Consider the following 19,385-nt stretch of genomic DNA (forward strand, 5'->3'; position numbering starts at 1 on the left):
TTCAACAGATACCGATCAGCGCTGCCTTCGGACCTCCACCACAGTTTACATTGTCCGACTCGCAGAATTTTTCCTCTGAATTTTAGCGAAGATGCAATCAAGAGACACGTACGGCTCTTTAGTGGCTCTTTGTCTTTTTAATTTCATCTGTTCCTCCGTTTTGCTGCAGATTTATCCTTTCCTGTGTTTAGATTGTCTCCAGAGCTCATGCCCGCTCCTCCTGTGTTGTTCCCTCTGCCAGAGTGTGTGTGCGTGCGTGCGTGCGTGTGTGTGTGTGTGTGTGCGCGCGTGTGTGTGTTCGTTCTCCACCTCCAGCTCAGAATAAGTGGCACCAGACAGGCCGTATAAGGAGTTGTTAGATCATTGGCCACACTGTCAGTAAAACAGAACCATATGTGTTCGCATTCGCTTGTGCACATGCCTATACCTCGTGTGTGTGTGTGTGTGCGCGCGTCCTTGCGTGTGTGCGCAAGTGAAACCATGTGTGTCCAGAGGTAGCTGAGAGAACGGGAGTCTGTTGCTAATAGACATGGTGAAGGTCACATTATATGGTCATGTTAAACACTTATACACACACAATATCTATATGTAATCTACTTTTCTCTGTGTAATATTCAGTACACACACACACACACACACACAAACATACACACACACAAACATACACCTCTGGCATTGATTTTAAAATCACAACATAAGCGAAGTGTAAGTCTAATGTGTGAATGATAGCGAGCGGGTGAAGTGTTTTTTAGCTGTCCTGTCTCATCCTCTGATGGGTTTAGCAGTCGCTCTCTCTTGCTCTCTTGCTCTCTCGCTCTCAACTCTCAGGCTCCATCTTTCTTACACAGCTTGTCTGGAATGTACAGATGTTTCCTTTTGGGAGACGCTGGTCTGTTCACACACACACACACACACACACACACACACACACACACACACACACACACACACACACACACACACACACACACACACACACACACACACACACACACACACACACACACACACACACACACACACACTGTGGGAGAGTGCAGTCCCATATATTCCCTGCTTCAGATTGTCTTGTCGGTGTCATTTGAGAATCTCTCTCTCTCTCTCTCTCTCTCTCTCTCTCTCTCTCTCTCTCTCTCTCTCTCTCTCTCTCTCTCTCTCTCTCTCTCTCTCTCTCTCTCTCTCTGAGCCCCCTTGTTTCTTGGTTTTTCTTTTCCGTCGTCTCTCTCTTGTTTCATCTTACCCGTGTGCAGCAGGGGAGTTGTTACAGAGACACTCAGGGTAGACCAAAACCACTTAAGGCCAGCTCACCTCCTCGATTCAACCAGTCCAATTTTCTCTCTTGCTTAGTACAGAGATTATATCATGCAACTGTTAAGTCATGGTGGGTCTTTTTTATAGATCTCGTTAGCAGTTTGTCATGTACAGCCTGTTTCTTTATCCTCATACGAGCAAGACTATTAACTCACCCTTACACCTATAAGAAAGCTCGATCCTGTAAAATGTCCCATAATATGTGCAATCAGGCAATTCGTTTTTTCAAAAGAGCACGGTCCAATTTGCTTTTTATACTCAAAGTAAAAAATTTCACAACAAATCGTTAGAGCTTTATTTATAAGCTAGTATTTGTTGAATTAAAATGTATATAATAATAGTGTCGAGGTTAGGAGGAAAGGGTAAGGGGGAGATCAAACTGCCTGCAGTCTCAACGCGTGTTGGTAGGTTAAATGCAGCTCGTCTGTAAAACATATCATACAGATATATTCATACAAGCGTCTGACATTTCCATTATTATTCTTGGGAAGAACTCTTTCATCTTCCTTAACATCCATGGTGCACGTCGGGGTTTATTCCTCATTGTTCAGTCTAAAATGAATCCCGGAAAGTCTTAAACCTCCAAATGAAGCCACAGATCACATTAGTAGGCGCCACACTTGTCGTCATTCCCAGGGACAGTCTCAAGCTGAAAGGCAGCAGCTTCATAATGAGAACGCTTTCCTTGAATTCAGAGAGCTTTAAACACTGTCAAACATATTTTATGAATCCTCATTTTACTTTCTATGTAAGCGAGAAGCTGCCTCGAAGAAAATATTGTTGGCTTTATGCCTTCACTGGAGTTACTTCAGACGGGTATTGATTTTTTTTTTTTTTTAAGCAGTTCAGTTGTAAATCTGAGAGAGTTTAAAGTTTGTCTACATTTTAATTTTATTTTTACTTGTGAGTTAAACAGCTTCACAGATGTAGTGCCCTTTTAATTTATTATATTTCCATTTTTTTCAGTCTGGTTTAGGAAAGTTTCCCATTTCCAGCTGTAATTCATTTAAATTAGTGGACGTCCGATCGTAAGGCTGGTGCAATAAACTCTGGACTGCATGAACTAAAGACAGTAGAGAAAATATTTGAAACACAAAAGTCATTTTTGTCATGAACAGACCAATATGACCTTAAAAAGCCTGACTTTTATACCTTCATAAGAGACGGTACCGACCGTACACCAGCCTGGGAACAGTGACTCAGGCACTGTGATGCAGTTGAAACTGTAATTATAGTCATAGTAACACCAGGAAACCTCTTCAAGCTCCATAAACGTCGAGTTGCTCGTGTCATTTTTATGAACAGCTTCTGACTAAGAAACACGCAGGTTAAAGGAATATTTATTGAGGCCATAATACTTTTGGTGTTTTTATATTTTATATTACTTTCTACGAGCTCCCATCTAAAAAACGAAAGAGCATTTGTGTGTGTCAGGAAGCGGCGGGATGCTGAGTGGGGCCTGGTTCAGTGAAAACATTTATGTCCTCGAAGCTTATGAAGTGATACTGTGACGCTCGCAGGCCACTTCATCAGTTCCCAGTTCAAACAGTCATTAATGCAAACAGCTAATCAGCCAATCACAACGCAGAAACTCGATGTATTTAGACAAGAAACGCGAGTTTGATTTACCTTGAAGGCGGCACTGTTGCTGGTGCCAGACGGAACAACAGCTTCTGGGATTTTCACACAAAACCACCTCCAGGGTTTACAGATGACAAAATAGCAAGTTCGTGGGACTTTTGCGGACAGAAATGCTTTGTTGCAATCAGAAGTCAGAGGAAAATGGACAGACCGGTTTGAGATGACAGAAATAACCACTCGAAGTCCAGACCAGATGAGAAAAAAAATTTTTTTTTGATCAATTTCCATGCATCAAGCATTCATGCACTATGTGTCATTTGGCCGATCGGTCAGTCTTACTGCCTCCGACTGTATTTCACTCAATTATTTCAACATTGTACTATACGAATAACCCAAACATCAATTAAATTTGGATACAAACAACAAAACCAACAATTGCTCTGTTTCAGAAATGCTCTTATTGAGAACTGCGGGATTCAAAAATAGAAAAACAAACAAGACAGCGAGACTCATTTTTTAGAAGTACATCATATCAGTATCAATTTGTTGAGTTTTTACCACCGAGAGTTCAGACAGTTCTGATGATAAGTCCAATAAGCTGGCTGAAACATTAAGCGTACCCAGTGTGTTTATATGTAAAGTGTGGCTTCACACCTGGAGGTAATATTCAGTGTCTTTCTAAAAGCCTGTGAAGCCCCTTTGTGCACCTTTTGTCATTTACCCATATCAGATTTCATCAAATATTTTTGAGATAATTTGGTTAATAGTATCTACTGGAATTATGAAAGCAGCTGGATTTGTAACAGTTGGCTTTTTACTTGCAACACAACACCAGAAAATTCGGTGTGACTTTTTATTTTTCCCTTTTTGGCACATATATGTGTGAATCACATCTTTTTGTTATTGTAATCGAGACTTCAAATGAATAAGAATTGATGCAAGGATAAAACACAGTGTAAGTAAACCGTGAGATATATCTGATGTTGGAATGACCTCTTTGTGCGCATTATGCCAGTCAGGTTTGGTCTCTATTGTGGACATTACAGATTGCTTGTGTCTGCAGGGACGATTGTGATTGAAGTCACGCCATATGCTTCTACAGTATGTGTTCTGTGCATTTAGATTTTATTCATATTTAATCATGTGAGCATTTCCTCTCTTCCAGCCGTCAAGCTGTCTGCATGACATTATAAAATCCCTTAAATCCTGCTGTGTTTGCATGCTGTCATCTTTCTCTCCCGTATGTATAGTAAATGTGGATGTTTGTTTTTTTTCCCCACAGCGATCTTTCCAAGAACCACATCTCCTCCCTCGAAACCAGCTTGCTTGAACGTCTCACTGGACTCCAGGAGCTGTAAGTGTACACATCGTGATGTTATGCATGTACATGTTCTCGTGCCGCTTCACTTAAACCAGGATAATAGTTATGGATATATCAGTAAGTCCGATTAATGAATAAGATGATTTACTCGGCAAATATATGTATTTGCTTTAGGTATCTTCAAGGGAACAGGATTAATGTCCTCCCGAGAGGAGTCTTCTGCTGCGGGCCGCTCTCAATCCTGTGAGTATGTCGCGGAGGGAAAATGTGGAGCAAGCAATCCTAAAGTGGAGAGGAGATGAAAATGTGGAAGATGAAAAGAGAGTAAGACTTGGTGTATTCTGGATTTAAGTAGGCAGAAATCTCAGGAGCAAGCTCCCTACAAAAAAGAAGGGGAAATGAACACACCCACACACACACACACACACACACACACACACACACACACACACACACACACACACACACACACACACACACACACACACACACACACACACACTAATCACAGTACGATTAAGTTCAATTACAGCTTACTGCTCCAGGCTCCCACTACCTCCCTCTCTCCATCTGTCGGCCGACTTCCCCCCCCCTTCCTCCATCCATTACCTTAGTTCTTCCACCCATTGAATGGGCGTTTAAGCACATGTTTGCATGCATGTGTGTGTGTGATGAGAGAGCACTCTGATGGTTTCCATCAGTTCTTTCCAAAACCGCCACACAACGGCCCCATTATGTAGCCTGCTGGACAGAGAACGGAGGGAGGGAGCTGAAGGAAAAGGGAGAAGTGTGGAAAGAGTGCCGATGGACGGAGACGCTGGAAAAAAGAAACATCAAAAGTCTGACTTTCTTGTTCAGGGTCGAGGTTATATTTCAATTAATTGTTCCTTTGCAGATGCTGATTTTTATCTGAGTTATCCAGGTTTTTTGGTGTATGGAGAGAATGATGAACACATTTCCAAAAGTCACTTCGATTCATGGAGAATTGGATAATTATGTAGAAAAAGCTATTTTACATGCAGTGTACTCAAGTATTGCCTTTGACAAAGATAACGCCATCACTTTAGTATTCAGGTAGCTTCCATGACTTAGTTTACCTGAATAATATTTTATTATTTCTTTGGTTGTATATTCTTTGTTCTCATGTCAGCATGTTTTCTTCTTCAGTGATGTAAGCAACAACCTGATCACCACCATAGAAGAGAGGATATGCGACAACCTGTGTAATTTAACTCAAATGTAAGTTCTAACTATTCATTCTTCTTGTCTGCCTGTCTCTAAAATGTCTATTTCCGTTACACCTGGTTCATCTACTGTAAGTTTGGCTTGTGGGGAGCACAATGGGAAGAATGTGCAAACTTCACACAGCGAGGTCAAACTGACCACGACCCCAGAACGCAGCTGAGATTCATCAAAACGATCAGCTTTGAAAATATTGACAGATGAAGACGATCTCATTATATCCAACTGTCAGTAGCAGAGGAGCTATTAGTTCTTGAAATGGATAAATATAAGGTGTAAGAGTCTGAGTGGCTTTGGCGGAGACCAAATGGTGATGAGCACAACACCAGGTCAGAGTGTCTCCATAACACCGGGGAGAGTGTTCTCAGTCTGCAGCGGTCATTTCCAACCAAAATTGAGCAACCGGTGAACCAACGAAACGAAAAGTTGCCAAAGCTCTCTGATGTTGCCATTAAAGAAGGACCTGTGATGGATCTAAACCGGGAGCTACTCAAGCAGAAATCACGGAAGGCAAAGTTACTCTGTGCTGATCCTGAATGCTCCGCATAATTAAAAGCACTTTGATTTATCGATAATCCAACAGCAGATCAATGAGCCCACCTCACTGACCTCTAGGCCACCACTGCCCTCCAAAACAGTTATTTACAGACCCATACGAGTATCAAACTATAAGTGCACTACAGATGTAGAATAGGTAAGATTATAGAAAAAGGACCTCAATGTCACAGAATAATATTGAAGCTTGAATTCAGAGTCGAATAGAGTCAAGATTATTCACAGAGAAAAATAGAAAATTAGAAAATGTTCCTTCCTCAGCGAACTCCATAATTGAGCAAAGCCAAAACACCTGATCACTAATATAATAAGCCTGAAAGACCGTGGCACAAGTTTTTTTTTTCTCTCGTTCTTTACAGCTCTTATTTCTTGCCCCATTTTTTCGTCCCTTTCTCACATTGGCTCCACCTTCTGTATAGTTTTCTCCTTTCTACCTGGCAAATTGTTCATTTATCCTTTTTTTATAATTATCTTTTTACCTGCCGTTGTCCCTTTGCAGGGTTTCAGTATATCATAACACAAAAGCAAAGGCATGAATACTGATATTTATATTAATTTATTCTGTGACTGCAATGGCTTGAAAGATTCTGTCACAGAATCATCTCCTCTTTAAAACCTGAATAATGATTTTAAACCTCTGAGCCTGGTTTCTGCAAGGGAGTTTTTCCTTTCTTCAGTTGCTTATGCTTGCTCATTTGGATTTGTTGGGTTACTCTTTGTAACAAGCACCTAGTAATGACTGTTGTATTTGGTTATAAATAAATAAAGTTGAATTGAATCATATTATATAATCGCACTTCAGACATTATTTGGCCAGACGCTCTCAGAAAATATAACAAAGAAAAATACTAATTAGAAGTAATAAATAATTGATTTTTATTCCAAATTTGCTATTTGACAGCTGTTGTGAGCAAACACAGTATTTTAGGCTCAGTATTAGTATATAGATGTTTGAGGATCTCGACATCACCGCAGCACACCGTATGATCAGATCAGTCAGAATCTGGAGAAGAGTTCATGTGCACCATAGATCAGGCTGATTATCAATACTGGATGCTCATATCCTCTGGACCCTGAGGGAACCCCCGAGGTAGCACTGCAGTAATAACACGCATCATTCTGTCCTGGAAACCACTGCATGGAAAACTTCCAGAGACCCTCGACAACGCTTACTGCGCAAACCGCAAATGCAAGTTGGCACGAGCCAAGAAGAAGCCACGTGTAAACACGATCTGAAAACGGCCATCTTTTTCTGGACTTAAGCGCATTTAAAATTGGCTGACTGGAAATTTAAAACGATTCTGTGGTACGATGAACCAAAATCTGCATCTTTTTCAGTAGCATGGAGGCCGTGTTCTGCAGACTGGAGAGGACGGGAACCATCTGTCTGGTTATCAGTGCAGTGTTTGAATGCCTGCCCTTCTGATAGCGTGAGGCTGCGCGAGGGCGTGTGGTGTGAACGGCTTGCACATATTATAAATCAAAAAGTACATCGAGCTCTTGCAACATCTGCTCCCATCCAGGCGGCGTCTCTTCCAGCAAAAGGCCTTACATGTATGATGAGCTAGTTAGCCCATATACTGCAACCATCTTGGCAGCATGGTGGAATAGTCTGCCTGCAGAAAACAGTGACGTGTCATTAAACATAATCTCCAAAAGAAAAGACTCGTCATCAACACCAGCTTCACGTTTCTGTGATCAGAAGCTACAGCAGGTTTCACCTTCTGCTTGTTCGTGTTTTCACATCACCTGTCACTCACCCTTTTGTCTTCCAGTGATCTGAGCGGAAACCCGTTTGAATGTGACTGTAAACTGTTTCGACTGGTCAGCCAGCTCCAGAAAAAAGGGGTTAGAGTGCGGCGCCCACATGCCATGCTCTGCAACCAGCCCCCGAAGCTCCGCCAAGAGCCCCTGCTCAATGTCAGCCTGCTCACCTGCGGTATGACTGCAAGCACATGCAACACAAACACAAGTCAAACTCACAGCCGAAAAGTCTTTTTTTTTTAAAGTGCTTTCTTTAAAAGTCACTCAAGAGAGAGACAGTCCTAAATAATAAAAGTTTTTTTGAAGGTCACTACTTTGTCCATTTAAATAAGAATCCCGAATCGAAGGACACATGTTGCTACAGCATTTTAGTTTTTCTGACAGTCAGTGCAGACATCTACGGAAGAAGTCAATTCAGTCTTTTTCGGTTGTTGTTATTCACCATGCAGTAAAGTCGATACACAAGATGCACAGCGATTTAACGATCCAGACATGAGCTATAGACGTAAACCTCTCCTCCTAAGTGATCAAACGTCCAGCAGAACCAAATTGGCCAAGGCAGCCAAAAAAGAGAAGAACAATTCTGAGAAGAAGAGACAATAAACAGTAAACAGGTCTGGGGGCAGAGGGAGGACAGCACAGAGAGAAAAAGGACATCAATCTTATGAATCTCCCTCGTCTTCAGGTCCAAACTACGCAGGTTGTCTTGAGGACAGCAGCAGTGGAGGAGGAGGACGCAGTGAGCTCGTCATCTTCTCTTCCTCGACTCCTGGAAACTTCACCCGTGAGCAGTGTAACAGTGTGTGTTTCGGTGGTGCGTCACATCTCTATGGGGGTCTGGGGGAGCGGCACGAGTGTCTCTGCAGCACCAACTCCGAACCGAACCTGATCAGTGAAGCTCAGTGCTCGACCGCCTGCACCGACCCTGATGTCATGCAGGTAATCACTGCGTTCCTTAATTACCTTAATTCATAACCTAGGAAGGTTTTTAATGAATCTGTCATTTTATCGTTCAATCTTTATCTGTATGTCATATTTCAGGTTATAAAATGCAACAAAAACACCTGCACATTTGTGAATATCTACAGTAATCAAATACAATAAGATTATTTTAAATGGGGAGACCATTGCATGACCAAAACCTTTAGATTGAATAAACTAATAAAAGGAGCTGAAGTGGTGACGACTTACAAGAAAACAACTAAAGTCACAGGGACAATAATGAATGAGTTCTAATGTACTAACTGTTTGTTTGTTTTTTAGTTTTTTCACTTTTTAAGAAATTCATTGTGTAGAGTGACTTTGGGTGTCTTTAAAGGCGTTGATAAATAAAGACTATTATTATTGATAAAATATTAAAATGTGAGATTAAAATAAACTGAGACTTACGGAACAAGATTAAAAAAACAAATTAAACAGAACTAAAATAATCAAATGTTAATAAAAGAAGTTAATGTTTTTCTTCTGATAGAAACATCCTCTGCTGTGGCCTCCTCCCACCTGAATGCACAGGATTCAGGATTTCCTCTAAACCTTCCTGTAGCCGACAAACAACTTCCTTCTGTGGCCTAAATGACTTCCTTATTATCCACATACTCCCTCACTAGTGCAAGGAGAGACTTCAGATTAAAAAGTATAATTTATTCTACCTTCGGCCAGTTACAGCCTTCAAAGCAATGTTGAAATCGCTTAACATAAACGAGGGGGGAAAAAGGTTTTGTTTTCATTCTTAACATTTTTGCATATTGCCAGTCAACCCTCCTCTTCCTCCTCTTCCTCCTCTTCATATGGATTTCTTCAATTCGCAGCAATGTGGGTGGACTCTGGCTCGCGACGTGTTCGTGGTGAAGTTCTCGGTCACGCTGAAGCCGCTCCCGCTGCAAAATGTTCACGACCTCGCCACCTTCTCCGCCACCTCCTCCGTCACTCCCGTGATGCTGTCCTGGGACTTTGGTGACGCTTCCTTTCGGGTTAACACCACAGGAGCAGAAGTCACCACCGCGTCTCACAAATATGGACTACCAGGACGCTACGCTGTGACCGTGACAGCCTGGGCCGAGCACAAAGAGGTGAGAGCTATAAAGAAATTAAAAAGCAAGAATTTATTTATTTATTTTTTTCATTTTTAGTGCAGTCATTCAAATAAAAAGCACCCCAGAGTGTTGTTGAAGAATATTCCAATGCTTTTAAGTCCATTTAAAACACTCTGGGATTTTTAAACATGGTGAAACAAGGTAAAAGCATTGACTAGTTATCTCACATATTTCTCAGTTTCTGGCTGTAAAAGTGTCTAAATTGGATAAAAGTCTTCCTGGGTTTCTGGAAAAAAATGGCTGCCAGATGCATGCTGTTATGCATCATTCTCCTGTTATTTGATATTCTTAATGCGTTTTCCCTCAGAAACTCACAAGCTACTCGAACATAATGTATGGGCAAAGAAAGAACACCAAATAAAACTTGCTTAGACTTGTAATGTTCGAAAACCTACTATGCGGTGGTCCTATTCAGACTAACCTATCCTGCATGTTGTTCGTTTGCTCCTGTGGCCATTTCCTGGTTCCTTGTGGTTTCAAAGATAAATTCTGTTTTCTGTTACAATCATGTTTAAAAATAGATTTCAGGCTCTACTTGTATCACAGAAGGAACTGGAATATTGAAGGAGGTCATGTTAATCTTGATGATCCTGTATTGAGAATGTTTTTCCATGCTTGTGTAGGTCGTTAAGGTCTCTACCCGTGGGGAGGTGATCGTGACTCTTCCTCCCAAGCTGGAGCTGCACTGTCCTACTCTTGCTGTGGCGAATAAGAGTCTGGAGGTCAGACTTGTCAGCTGGGGTGCTGTTGGCTTGGAGGTGGACTGGAAAATTACAAAGGACGGTGTCCAGGTTGCCAAAGGTAAAACTCATCAACATACGAGCTGAATAGCCAATCTCACCTCTCAGCTGATGGATAATCAAAACATTTTCAGCATGCCGTCCAACTCTTTAGTAATCAACATCCAATTAGTTTGTCCTCTGTCGCTGATTGAAGTCTGAATATCAGGGAAAATGGTTTTCTGCTGAAAACACAAAGTGTGATCTAAAGAAGTGCTTAAGAGCCACATGTACCCTCCACTTTCACTGTTAAGTACTGAATCCCCAAGAGAGCTTGGTTAATGCCACTTAATTAAAGCCAAAAAGCACAAATTTGCATAGAAATAACTGGTAGCGGTTTGTATAAAGGGCCACACTATAATGTATTATGAGCACATTCATAAGACATTACAATATATTTACAATACTTACAAGTTATGAATGTTCATATTATATAAATCCACTCATGAGAAGGTTCATAAATGATTATAGGAGGTACCTCCATAGTGAAGTGACAGCAGGGAGCAATCTGAAGTCTTTGGCTGTACATAGACCTGAGATTAATTAAATCTTTACATTCAAAATAACTCGAGTAACCTTCCCACTAATAATTTAGTCTGCGGTGGCATCCTACACCTCCTCCTATATCTAAACTTACTATTTGATATGTTTGTGAATCCTCTCCAGCCATCTTGTTTCACTCCAAACAATATTCATCCAACAGTTAATGATTCAAATTAAACCTTGCTGCTGTTCTATACTCTGTACATACATGTATGCATGCTTATGTACCAGATTATATATATATATCACGTTTACATTTTTGCATTTCCCAAACTAATTGTGTCCACCCAATAAATTTATTTTTTTAAATTCTTTTTTTTTTCAAATGCTTTTCTACTTCTGGTTTGATTCCACTTCCTCTTAAGTGCACATCAGTGCTAAGTGGGCTGGCACGCGGTACCGGCACTTTTAAATTTGACCCCTCAGCGTACCGGGACTTTATCTAGCGTACGGCGCGTACCGGAACTTTTGGTAATTTCCGGACTGTAAGCCGTTACTTTTTTCACACGTTTGAACCCAGCGGCTTCAACAATGAGGCTAATTTTTAATACATGATGTGATGCGTTCATGTGCATCATGTAACTCCGCCCTGCAGCGCTCCGTGGCTGAGCAATCGTCCTCCACAGAGGAAAATCTCTCCTCAGAATCACAATCAGCAAATATTTTACCAGCGGAGATAAAACCCTCAGTGTTTGAGTAATTTTGCCGTAATTCACTCTCTCTCTCTCTCTCTCTCTCTCTCTCTCTCTCTCTCTCTCTCTCTCACTCTCCCTCCCGTCCACAGAAGCCATGTTTAAAACTAATTTTTCCCTTTTAAAAAAAAAAATGCAATTCTGCAGTGAAATTCATGCCCTGTTACAACGTGGACACCTGTGCTTATAGACAAGTCTGGCCTATACTGTAAATGTTTTTCTTTTTAAATTTGGTGGGTGCAGCTTACGTTAATTTGTTTTTAAATAGTCTACAGTACTGTACTGTCTGTTGCCCATCTTGACATGATCATCAACAACATTTTTTCCCAATTACACTTTCAAATCACACAATACGTTGTATTACTGTACAGGCAGAACATTTCCTAAAAATTCCAATGAAATTGTTTTCAGCAAACTGCACAAATATTCCTGTCCTGTCCATTCCTACACGACCCCAGGTACTACTGTCAGTTTTCTAGAGGATTCAGCAGCATTTTCTTCACAATCACACTAAAATAACACCTAATTGAAATATTGCTGTCAAGGCAGATTTTTAAACATTCCCTAAAAAATTGTTTTCAGCAAACTGCACCACATTCTTGTTCTACATGCCCCCAGGTTCCTGTGTCAATCTTCAAATGGATTCACTGCAGCTTTTTTTTCACAATTACACTCTTAAATTACAGCCAATACATGTAGTGCTGTACAGACTGATCCCCACAGGGAGAATAAAAGTATATCTTAACTTATTCAGGATGGTGTGTAGTGATGTCCACTCATGTCTCCCTCACTCTCATTCTTCCCTTTGATTTTTTTTGGGCGAATTTTTAAAAATCTCCCAATATTTAAATAAATATGCAATTACTTACTACATGCACTTATAATGATTTTCATAAGTACTATAATAAGGCAGCCGGTGGATCCACACGCTGCACAAGATGCCCTTATTTTACACTGACCACCTGCCGCACAAAACGTCTGTGCACGCTGCTGAATATCATGTTTTTGTCCTTTATTTGTATGAGAAAGTGACAGCATGTCACTAAGGGGAGGACCAGCACTGATTTTCTTTCCCCCACTTAAAGCATTGGTGCACATATTTTCATGTTTTGTTCAGTTCATCTCTTCGTGACACTTTGTTTGCCCTTCTACTTCTGAGCTGGTGCACTTTAATTAAAACGGCTTCCTGCAGCATAAAGTGACACTGTGACCACAGTAAAGACGCCAAGGTCAAACTTCCTCTTGTTAGAATCCTCAGCAGAGCAGCTAAAGTACTAAGAGGTACTTTTCAGCCTGTACAGTCATGTGACCAGCTCCAGCTCCTTCTCTATACAATCTGTACTTCATTAATTTCCCCCTAAAAGCCAAGACACACTAATGAAATGGTAATTGCGTTCTTATCTTCTTTCCTCACACATACGCTCGCGCACAGTGATGAGGTTCACACGTGTTCAAATTTATCACCGTCCACGTTCATCGTACCGCGACTCATCGTACCGTGACGTTCGCTCCGTTTCTCGCATCTGTTGATATTTATAATTTAGTCTCGCTGTTATTTGATGTATGCAGCAGTTTGATTCTTCAGGATATTTTGGTGTTAATTTCCACTGTGGAGCAGATGTAACTTCAGAAGAAATATAAAGACAATAGAGAATATTAAAGAGGTGTCATTGATAAATGTCATTGCTGTGTTTTTTCTCTTGAGTTTGTGTTTGTCTTTGACAGTCGGCAAATTATTCCCCTCCCATCCAAATCTTTTCCTCTCCACAATTCAAGGTTTCATATTTAAAGTGCTCTGGTGGAATGTGAAAACGTTGAATACAACGCAGCTTTTGTGACTAATATCCACTGTTTTCTTAAACCTTCGGTCCTTTTCATTCGCTGCACTCAACCAAAGTTAGAGTCCAGAGATGAAGCTGGAACCTGCTTCATCCAACACTCAGCAAAGAGTGGGGAGCAGGAGCATCCTGAGGGCATCAGCAGTCATTAACAGCGCTATCGCAGAGAAATCGCTCACACATTTAATCTTAATGTTTGGATTGTGTGAGGAATCTCAAGTGCCCTGGAAAAAAAAAATAAATGCATGCAGTCGTAGTTAGTTATTTATGTTTCGGCTTCGACCAGGCCTCGACTTCAGAGTTTCATGTAACAGTGTGCTGGTACGACAATCAAGACTCCTTCAATCCTTAAAACCTTGAACATCTCTGCGGAGAAAAGGCTTTGTACAGAAATAAATCTATGCTCACTGGCTTTCATCCTACTTTTTACTTGAAGAAATTCGTGACGTACCCTCAATGCCTTTTATAGTAGTAATGAATGTTTTGTCTGTGTTCTTTTATATTATCAGTAGCTTGCACACAACAGGCTGTCCGTGCTGTGCTGGGATCTCTGTGTACTAAACAAAGTGATGTGAAGAACCTAAACACTAAATCAGCATATTGTGACATACATGCATTTGTTGTTAAAAGTAAAGAAAAATACATATATTCACACATCTATCTTCTATACTGCTTCATCTAACGTGAAGGCAGGAGACACACTGATCACGTAGCTGGTCCATCACAGGGCCGACTCAGACATTTACACACTCATTACACACAACTAATATTTGGGTGTAGTTTTGGGCTGTGAGAGTAGACCAGAGAGGGAGAACATGCAAGCTCAAGCATGTAAACCAGAATTATTTTCCCGGTGAAGCCAGAGTGCAAACCTCAACATCAACCCCACTGCTTGATAAAGTCGGAACATTTACAACAAACTCAACATGTTAGGTCGAAAATGTTTCTCCAGTAAGTCGACACACCAGTGCTTATTTGATCAGCTCTTTGTGAAAATATGATATTTAACAATCAGTAACTTCTAATCTCCACTTTAAGATTTGTAAAGATTTTTAACAGTGTGACTTCAGACCGTTTGGGAATCACACAAATGATTCTGTCTTTGTTTTCTCTGTATTTCTGCACTCCACAATGCATTTCTTTAGTCTTTTTGTAAACCTCGAGGATAAGAATGAATGAATCTTTATTTCGAACGTACAAATAAAAATATAGAAAGACAGGAAAAAAAGAAACATTTAAATGAATATAACAAAAAAACAGCACGTTTATTTATTCACATACATTTGTATGAACGAAAAGGAGTAGGAAGAAGTAAAACCTTATTTACTCCTACTTACTCAAACACTCCTTTATCCCCGTCAACAACTCAATGATCAATTTTTCAATTTTATTTAACACCAACAGTTGCACAGATGCTTATGATAAACTATAGTACATTTTGATGCAGTATTTTCAATTTAACAATCAAACCCTCACAAAGAGGAACGATTGTACTTCTCAAGAATCAGTCCTCTATATGTTTTTTTAAACTGAATTGTATTTGATATTTATTTTATCCCCATTCCTGATTAATTCCACAATTTTACTCCACAGATGGTGACACAGAAACTTTTCAGGGTACTGCGCACTTTTGAAAATTGGCTTTCCTCTAAAATCATATATATATATATATAATAATAATATAATAATTAACATAATCAGAATTGAGTGAGAAATGAGTTATTCTTTGCTTTGTAGAATATTTGAATGGTTTTGAACTCCACCACATCAATGAATTTAAAAGTTTTTGCTTGTGAAAATAATGAATTGGTGTGCGCACGACATCCAACCTTGTGAACAATTCGTATTGCTCTTTTCTGTCGTATACAGATTTTTGACCTCCACACAGTAAGTTAAATAAAGCAACACCAGTGAATTATAAAGAATGTAAAGTGATTTATGGTCTAACAGACTTTAGTTTTGGCCAGGACCGCAATACTTCTGAGCAGTCGTTTGGCATTAAAACTGTGTTGAAGGATTAAATAGATGTTGAACAAGGTCTTAATTAGTAAAAGCGCAATGAATGCAGCATATTATAGTGCCACAAAATTTTGAAGAGATGATTATTTTCACCTTCCCGTGGGCTCACCACCCGCAGGAAAGGTTCTTAATCGGTGCAATGTGATCTGGGTGGCAGTTCTGACTGCCACCCCCGCCACCCGGAAACGGATAAGCGGGAGAAAATGGATGGATTATTTTCAGTTTGATTTTCGAATGATTTGCAATCTGGAAGTTCTAATCTCTATTTTAAGAGCTGTTATGGTTTACAGTCTGAATTATTTGAATGTTTCTTTCCTTTTTCAGCGTCTCCTCTTTGTCTGAGGGACAGCGTGTACCACGCCGAGTCCTCAAGCTGTTTCCACATCCTTCCCGGGGAGTTGAGCTGGACTGATGCTCGACGGCAGTGTTTGGACCGCGGCGGGGAGCTGGCCATGGCCAGGAGTGACGCGCTGCGTAACCTGCTGGCACCCAAAGTCACTCAGTGAGTTTTTCTTTTCTTTGTGGTTTCAGCAGCGTTGTCTGTTTTTGCAATATGTGTATTCTCAATAAATCAATAAATAGATATGTTTCTATAACTTGTTAATGTTGCTGTGTATTGCAACACATGTAAAGCACAAGAATTCAGTAATTGTCTCTATTCAAACATTGGCAGTCTTCACCGGATTGAGCTTTCACATTCAAAATACAATAACCTCACAACTTCTTCACTTGATGCGTCATCATTGCTTGCGTGAACATGATGTCTGCTGCAGGACACAATCAAACAGACAACAAATACAGTTTTCACTGAAAATACATGCATTGTAAAGAGGTGCATGTAAATCCATTTTCCTTGCTTCTTTGATCTTGTTGGCATGAGCTGAGACTCTTTACATGTTTGTTTTAAGTGTTAATTATTTATCGATATGGATTCATGTATTGAAATTCATCTTTGCCCCCTATTTACTGGATTTGTAAACTACAGTCAGTCGTATTGCATAGGTTTCTCAAGTAGGACATAAGACTTCATATTAGTCATCATAGCAACACATCTTTTTCATGCATGTACTGTACGTGTGTGTGTGTGTGTGTGTGTGTGTGTGTGTGTGTGTGTGTGTGTGTGTGTGTGAGACGCATTGTAGATGGACTCCATGTGAAAGGAGCTCCGGGTTTGGCCTCAGTACAAGGACAAAGTTTCTTGAGTGTTTGGTGTTGAGGTGGATGAAGGTCACAAAAACACATCTGTAAAAGCACAGCTGCATTTCAACTTTGATACCCTAGGAGAAGTCGTGTGTGTGTGTGTGTGTGTGTGTGTGTGTGTGTGTGTGTGTGTGAGCAGAGGCCTTGGTCATGGATCAAAATGGACGAGAGAAGAAAAAGTCTGTTGCAGATGGATTTTATCCCCTCTGTCCTCCCCCGCTCATGTTTTCCTCCGCCCCCTCACTTATATAAGGACCAGTAATCGGTCCTTGTTTCTTGGCGCTCCCCTCCCCCCCCCATTTCTTCTTGAAAGTTTAACTCCTTGTCCAACTCAGTTGAATCAAGATGGTTTCACAGTATACCTATGTTTTGGTGAATTGATTAGTGAAGCATCCAACAAATACCTAGAATGTTTGAAGGTTTGTTGTCTTCTTCAGTCACACACCGATTTTTTTCTTAACTGGAAGGGTTTGTGCAGTCCATTAGTTGACTCATGGAGGGAAAATCCATTTTATCTCACCCAATCAGAGATAAGTACTAAATATCTGACATCGTCTGTGTACCAGCTCACCAGGGTTCAATCAGAGCCTCTTTTCAGGCTCCCTGCTCTGCAATCATTGATTGCTGTATGGAAGTTGAAGAATAATTCAGTGACTTGAGTGTCATTTATTGAGACTGAGTTGTGTTGTTTGAAGCCTTATGTGTGCATGTGATCCGTGTCTCCTAACATGGCATTCAATGTAGCATGGTGACCTTCACAAAAGCAACTTAATGACATGCCAGCATGTATTCTTCCTACTTGATATTGTGTTTTTGCATCTTTGCCTTTATGTGTACACATTTCTTGGCGTTTATTTTCAATCTTAGAATCCACAAAGATATTTTTGTAGTTATAAGGACAAATGCCGTTTGATTGTATTTTTCAGCTCTTCCCCAGCTCTCGGCAAAGGAGATGATGTGTCTGAAATTGCCCCCGTAATATCAATGGTGCTCTGATTGGTCCTCTTTGCTTTCAGCATCACACACTCAGGCCAAACACAAGCCAAAATGTTTATTTCATAGCTTGTGCCTCTCAGAGTTCAAAGGAAGGCGTCTTTGTACTTTACTCGGCATTAAATGTTGTGCTGGTTGCCATGCCAGAGGTGGACATAAATCCATTATATTTTGCCATTTCCCCACTTTCACTGCTAGAATAGACATGACCTTTTGAGGCTTGGACTCCGCTAGACCCGTGAAAGTGTGTTGGGGTATCTGTCTGCAAAATTTCAGCAGGAGATTTCTTTTACATCCTGTAATTTCTGACCAGGGTCCCTCGTACATTATGCATAAATGAGCCATATTTATACGTAACAGCATCACCACTTCACCACTGTTGATGGGAGGACCCTCACAACGGCTGCAGTTTTGTGGATGCTCTGATCATGTCGTTTAGCCATCACAGCTTGGCTTGTGTCACACTCATTCCTCTCTCCAAGGACCAAAAGTCACTTCTTGCTGCTGTAATGAATCCACTTCATGTCAGTGGTTTTATTGTTGTGGCTGTTCGGAACACAGTGAGGTTGTCAAAGACATTCACAGCTTGTTAAAACAACATCTTGCTCTTCAAGTGAAGGAGGCAGCCCCTACGCTGGCAGCAGCCACTCAGCTAAATGTCAAACAGGGAGTAATATGGTGTGTGTTTATTTCTACACCAGGGAGCGAGGCGTGTGGCTGGGGTTGAGCGACGTCGAAACTCCGGGAAAATTGCGCTGGGTGAACGGAACCGAGGCACAGGAGGGAGAGGGCGGCCTGCCACCACGCTCGACGATCAACGTGTGCGTTTCCCTCGATCAGCATGGCCAGACCAGTTCACACCGCTGCGACGCCAAGCGAGCCTTCATGTGCCAGTACACGCGTCAAGGTAGGCCAGCGGACAAACACATGCAATGCTCACACACAGATGATGTGAAGATGGCAGATGGTATTTGCCAAGGAAATTTGACCCTTCAGTTGTATACAAATTAAACTCTCACTGAAACAACACTGGAGATGAAAATTAAAACAAAACTAACCTGAAGCTGAACTCATAAGTAAATACTCTTTAAGAGGGAATAATCCTTTAAGATCTGAGGTAATGTTTCAGTCTCTCCCTTTATGTTATGGCTGTTTGCCGCATTGTATCGTTTCTTTCATTCTCTCATGTACCTCTGCAGATCACAGTGCCTTAAGCTTGGTTTTTAAAATGACCACATATAAAAGAGATCTGAACAAGTGATCCAGAGAAGAATCGCATTTTGTGCTCATCAAGGTCAAAAGCATGTGGAGTGACACGTGTTTTCAATATATAAATCATTTATTTCAACTTAGGATCGGAGTTAAGGTACATTTCTGAAAACCTGCTTTCATTCCGGCACGATAATACATTGTTGATTGGAGACTAGTAGAGGTGTGATATTGAGGAGAACCGT

General features: G+C 40.8%; 1 protein-coding gene across 1 annotated transcript in view; it reads left to right on the plus strand.

Annotated features, from left to right (window-relative positions):
• The window catches only part of pkd1a (polycystic kidney disease 1a), an 81,436-nt gene that overhangs the window by 18,688 nt on the left and 43,363 nt on the right, over window positions 1-19,385 (plus strand). The window contains exons 2-10 of the mRNA XM_080463721.1: window positions 4,175-4,246; window positions 4,388-4,456; window positions 5,381-5,452; window positions 7,786-7,949; window positions 8,460-8,713; window positions 9,583-9,843; window positions 10,491-10,668; window positions 16,063-16,240; window positions 18,633-18,838. Coding sequence (XP_080319847.1) covers window positions 4,175-4,246; window positions 4,388-4,456; window positions 5,381-5,452; window positions 7,786-7,949; window positions 8,460-8,713; window positions 9,583-9,843; window positions 10,491-10,668; window positions 16,063-16,240; window positions 18,633-18,838 — 1,454 coding nt within the window. The remainder of the gene's footprint in view (window positions 1-4,174; window positions 4,247-4,387; window positions 4,457-5,380; window positions 5,453-7,785; window positions 7,950-8,459; window positions 8,714-9,582; window positions 9,844-10,490; window positions 10,669-16,062; window positions 16,241-18,632; window positions 18,839-19,385) is intronic.

The sequence above is a fragment of the Lipophrys pholis genome, assembly GCF_963383615.2.
Source record: "Lipophrys pholis genome assembly, chromosome: 5".
NCBI lineage: Eukaryota > Metazoa > Chordata > Actinopteri > Blenniiformes > Blenniidae > Lipophrys > Lipophrys pholis.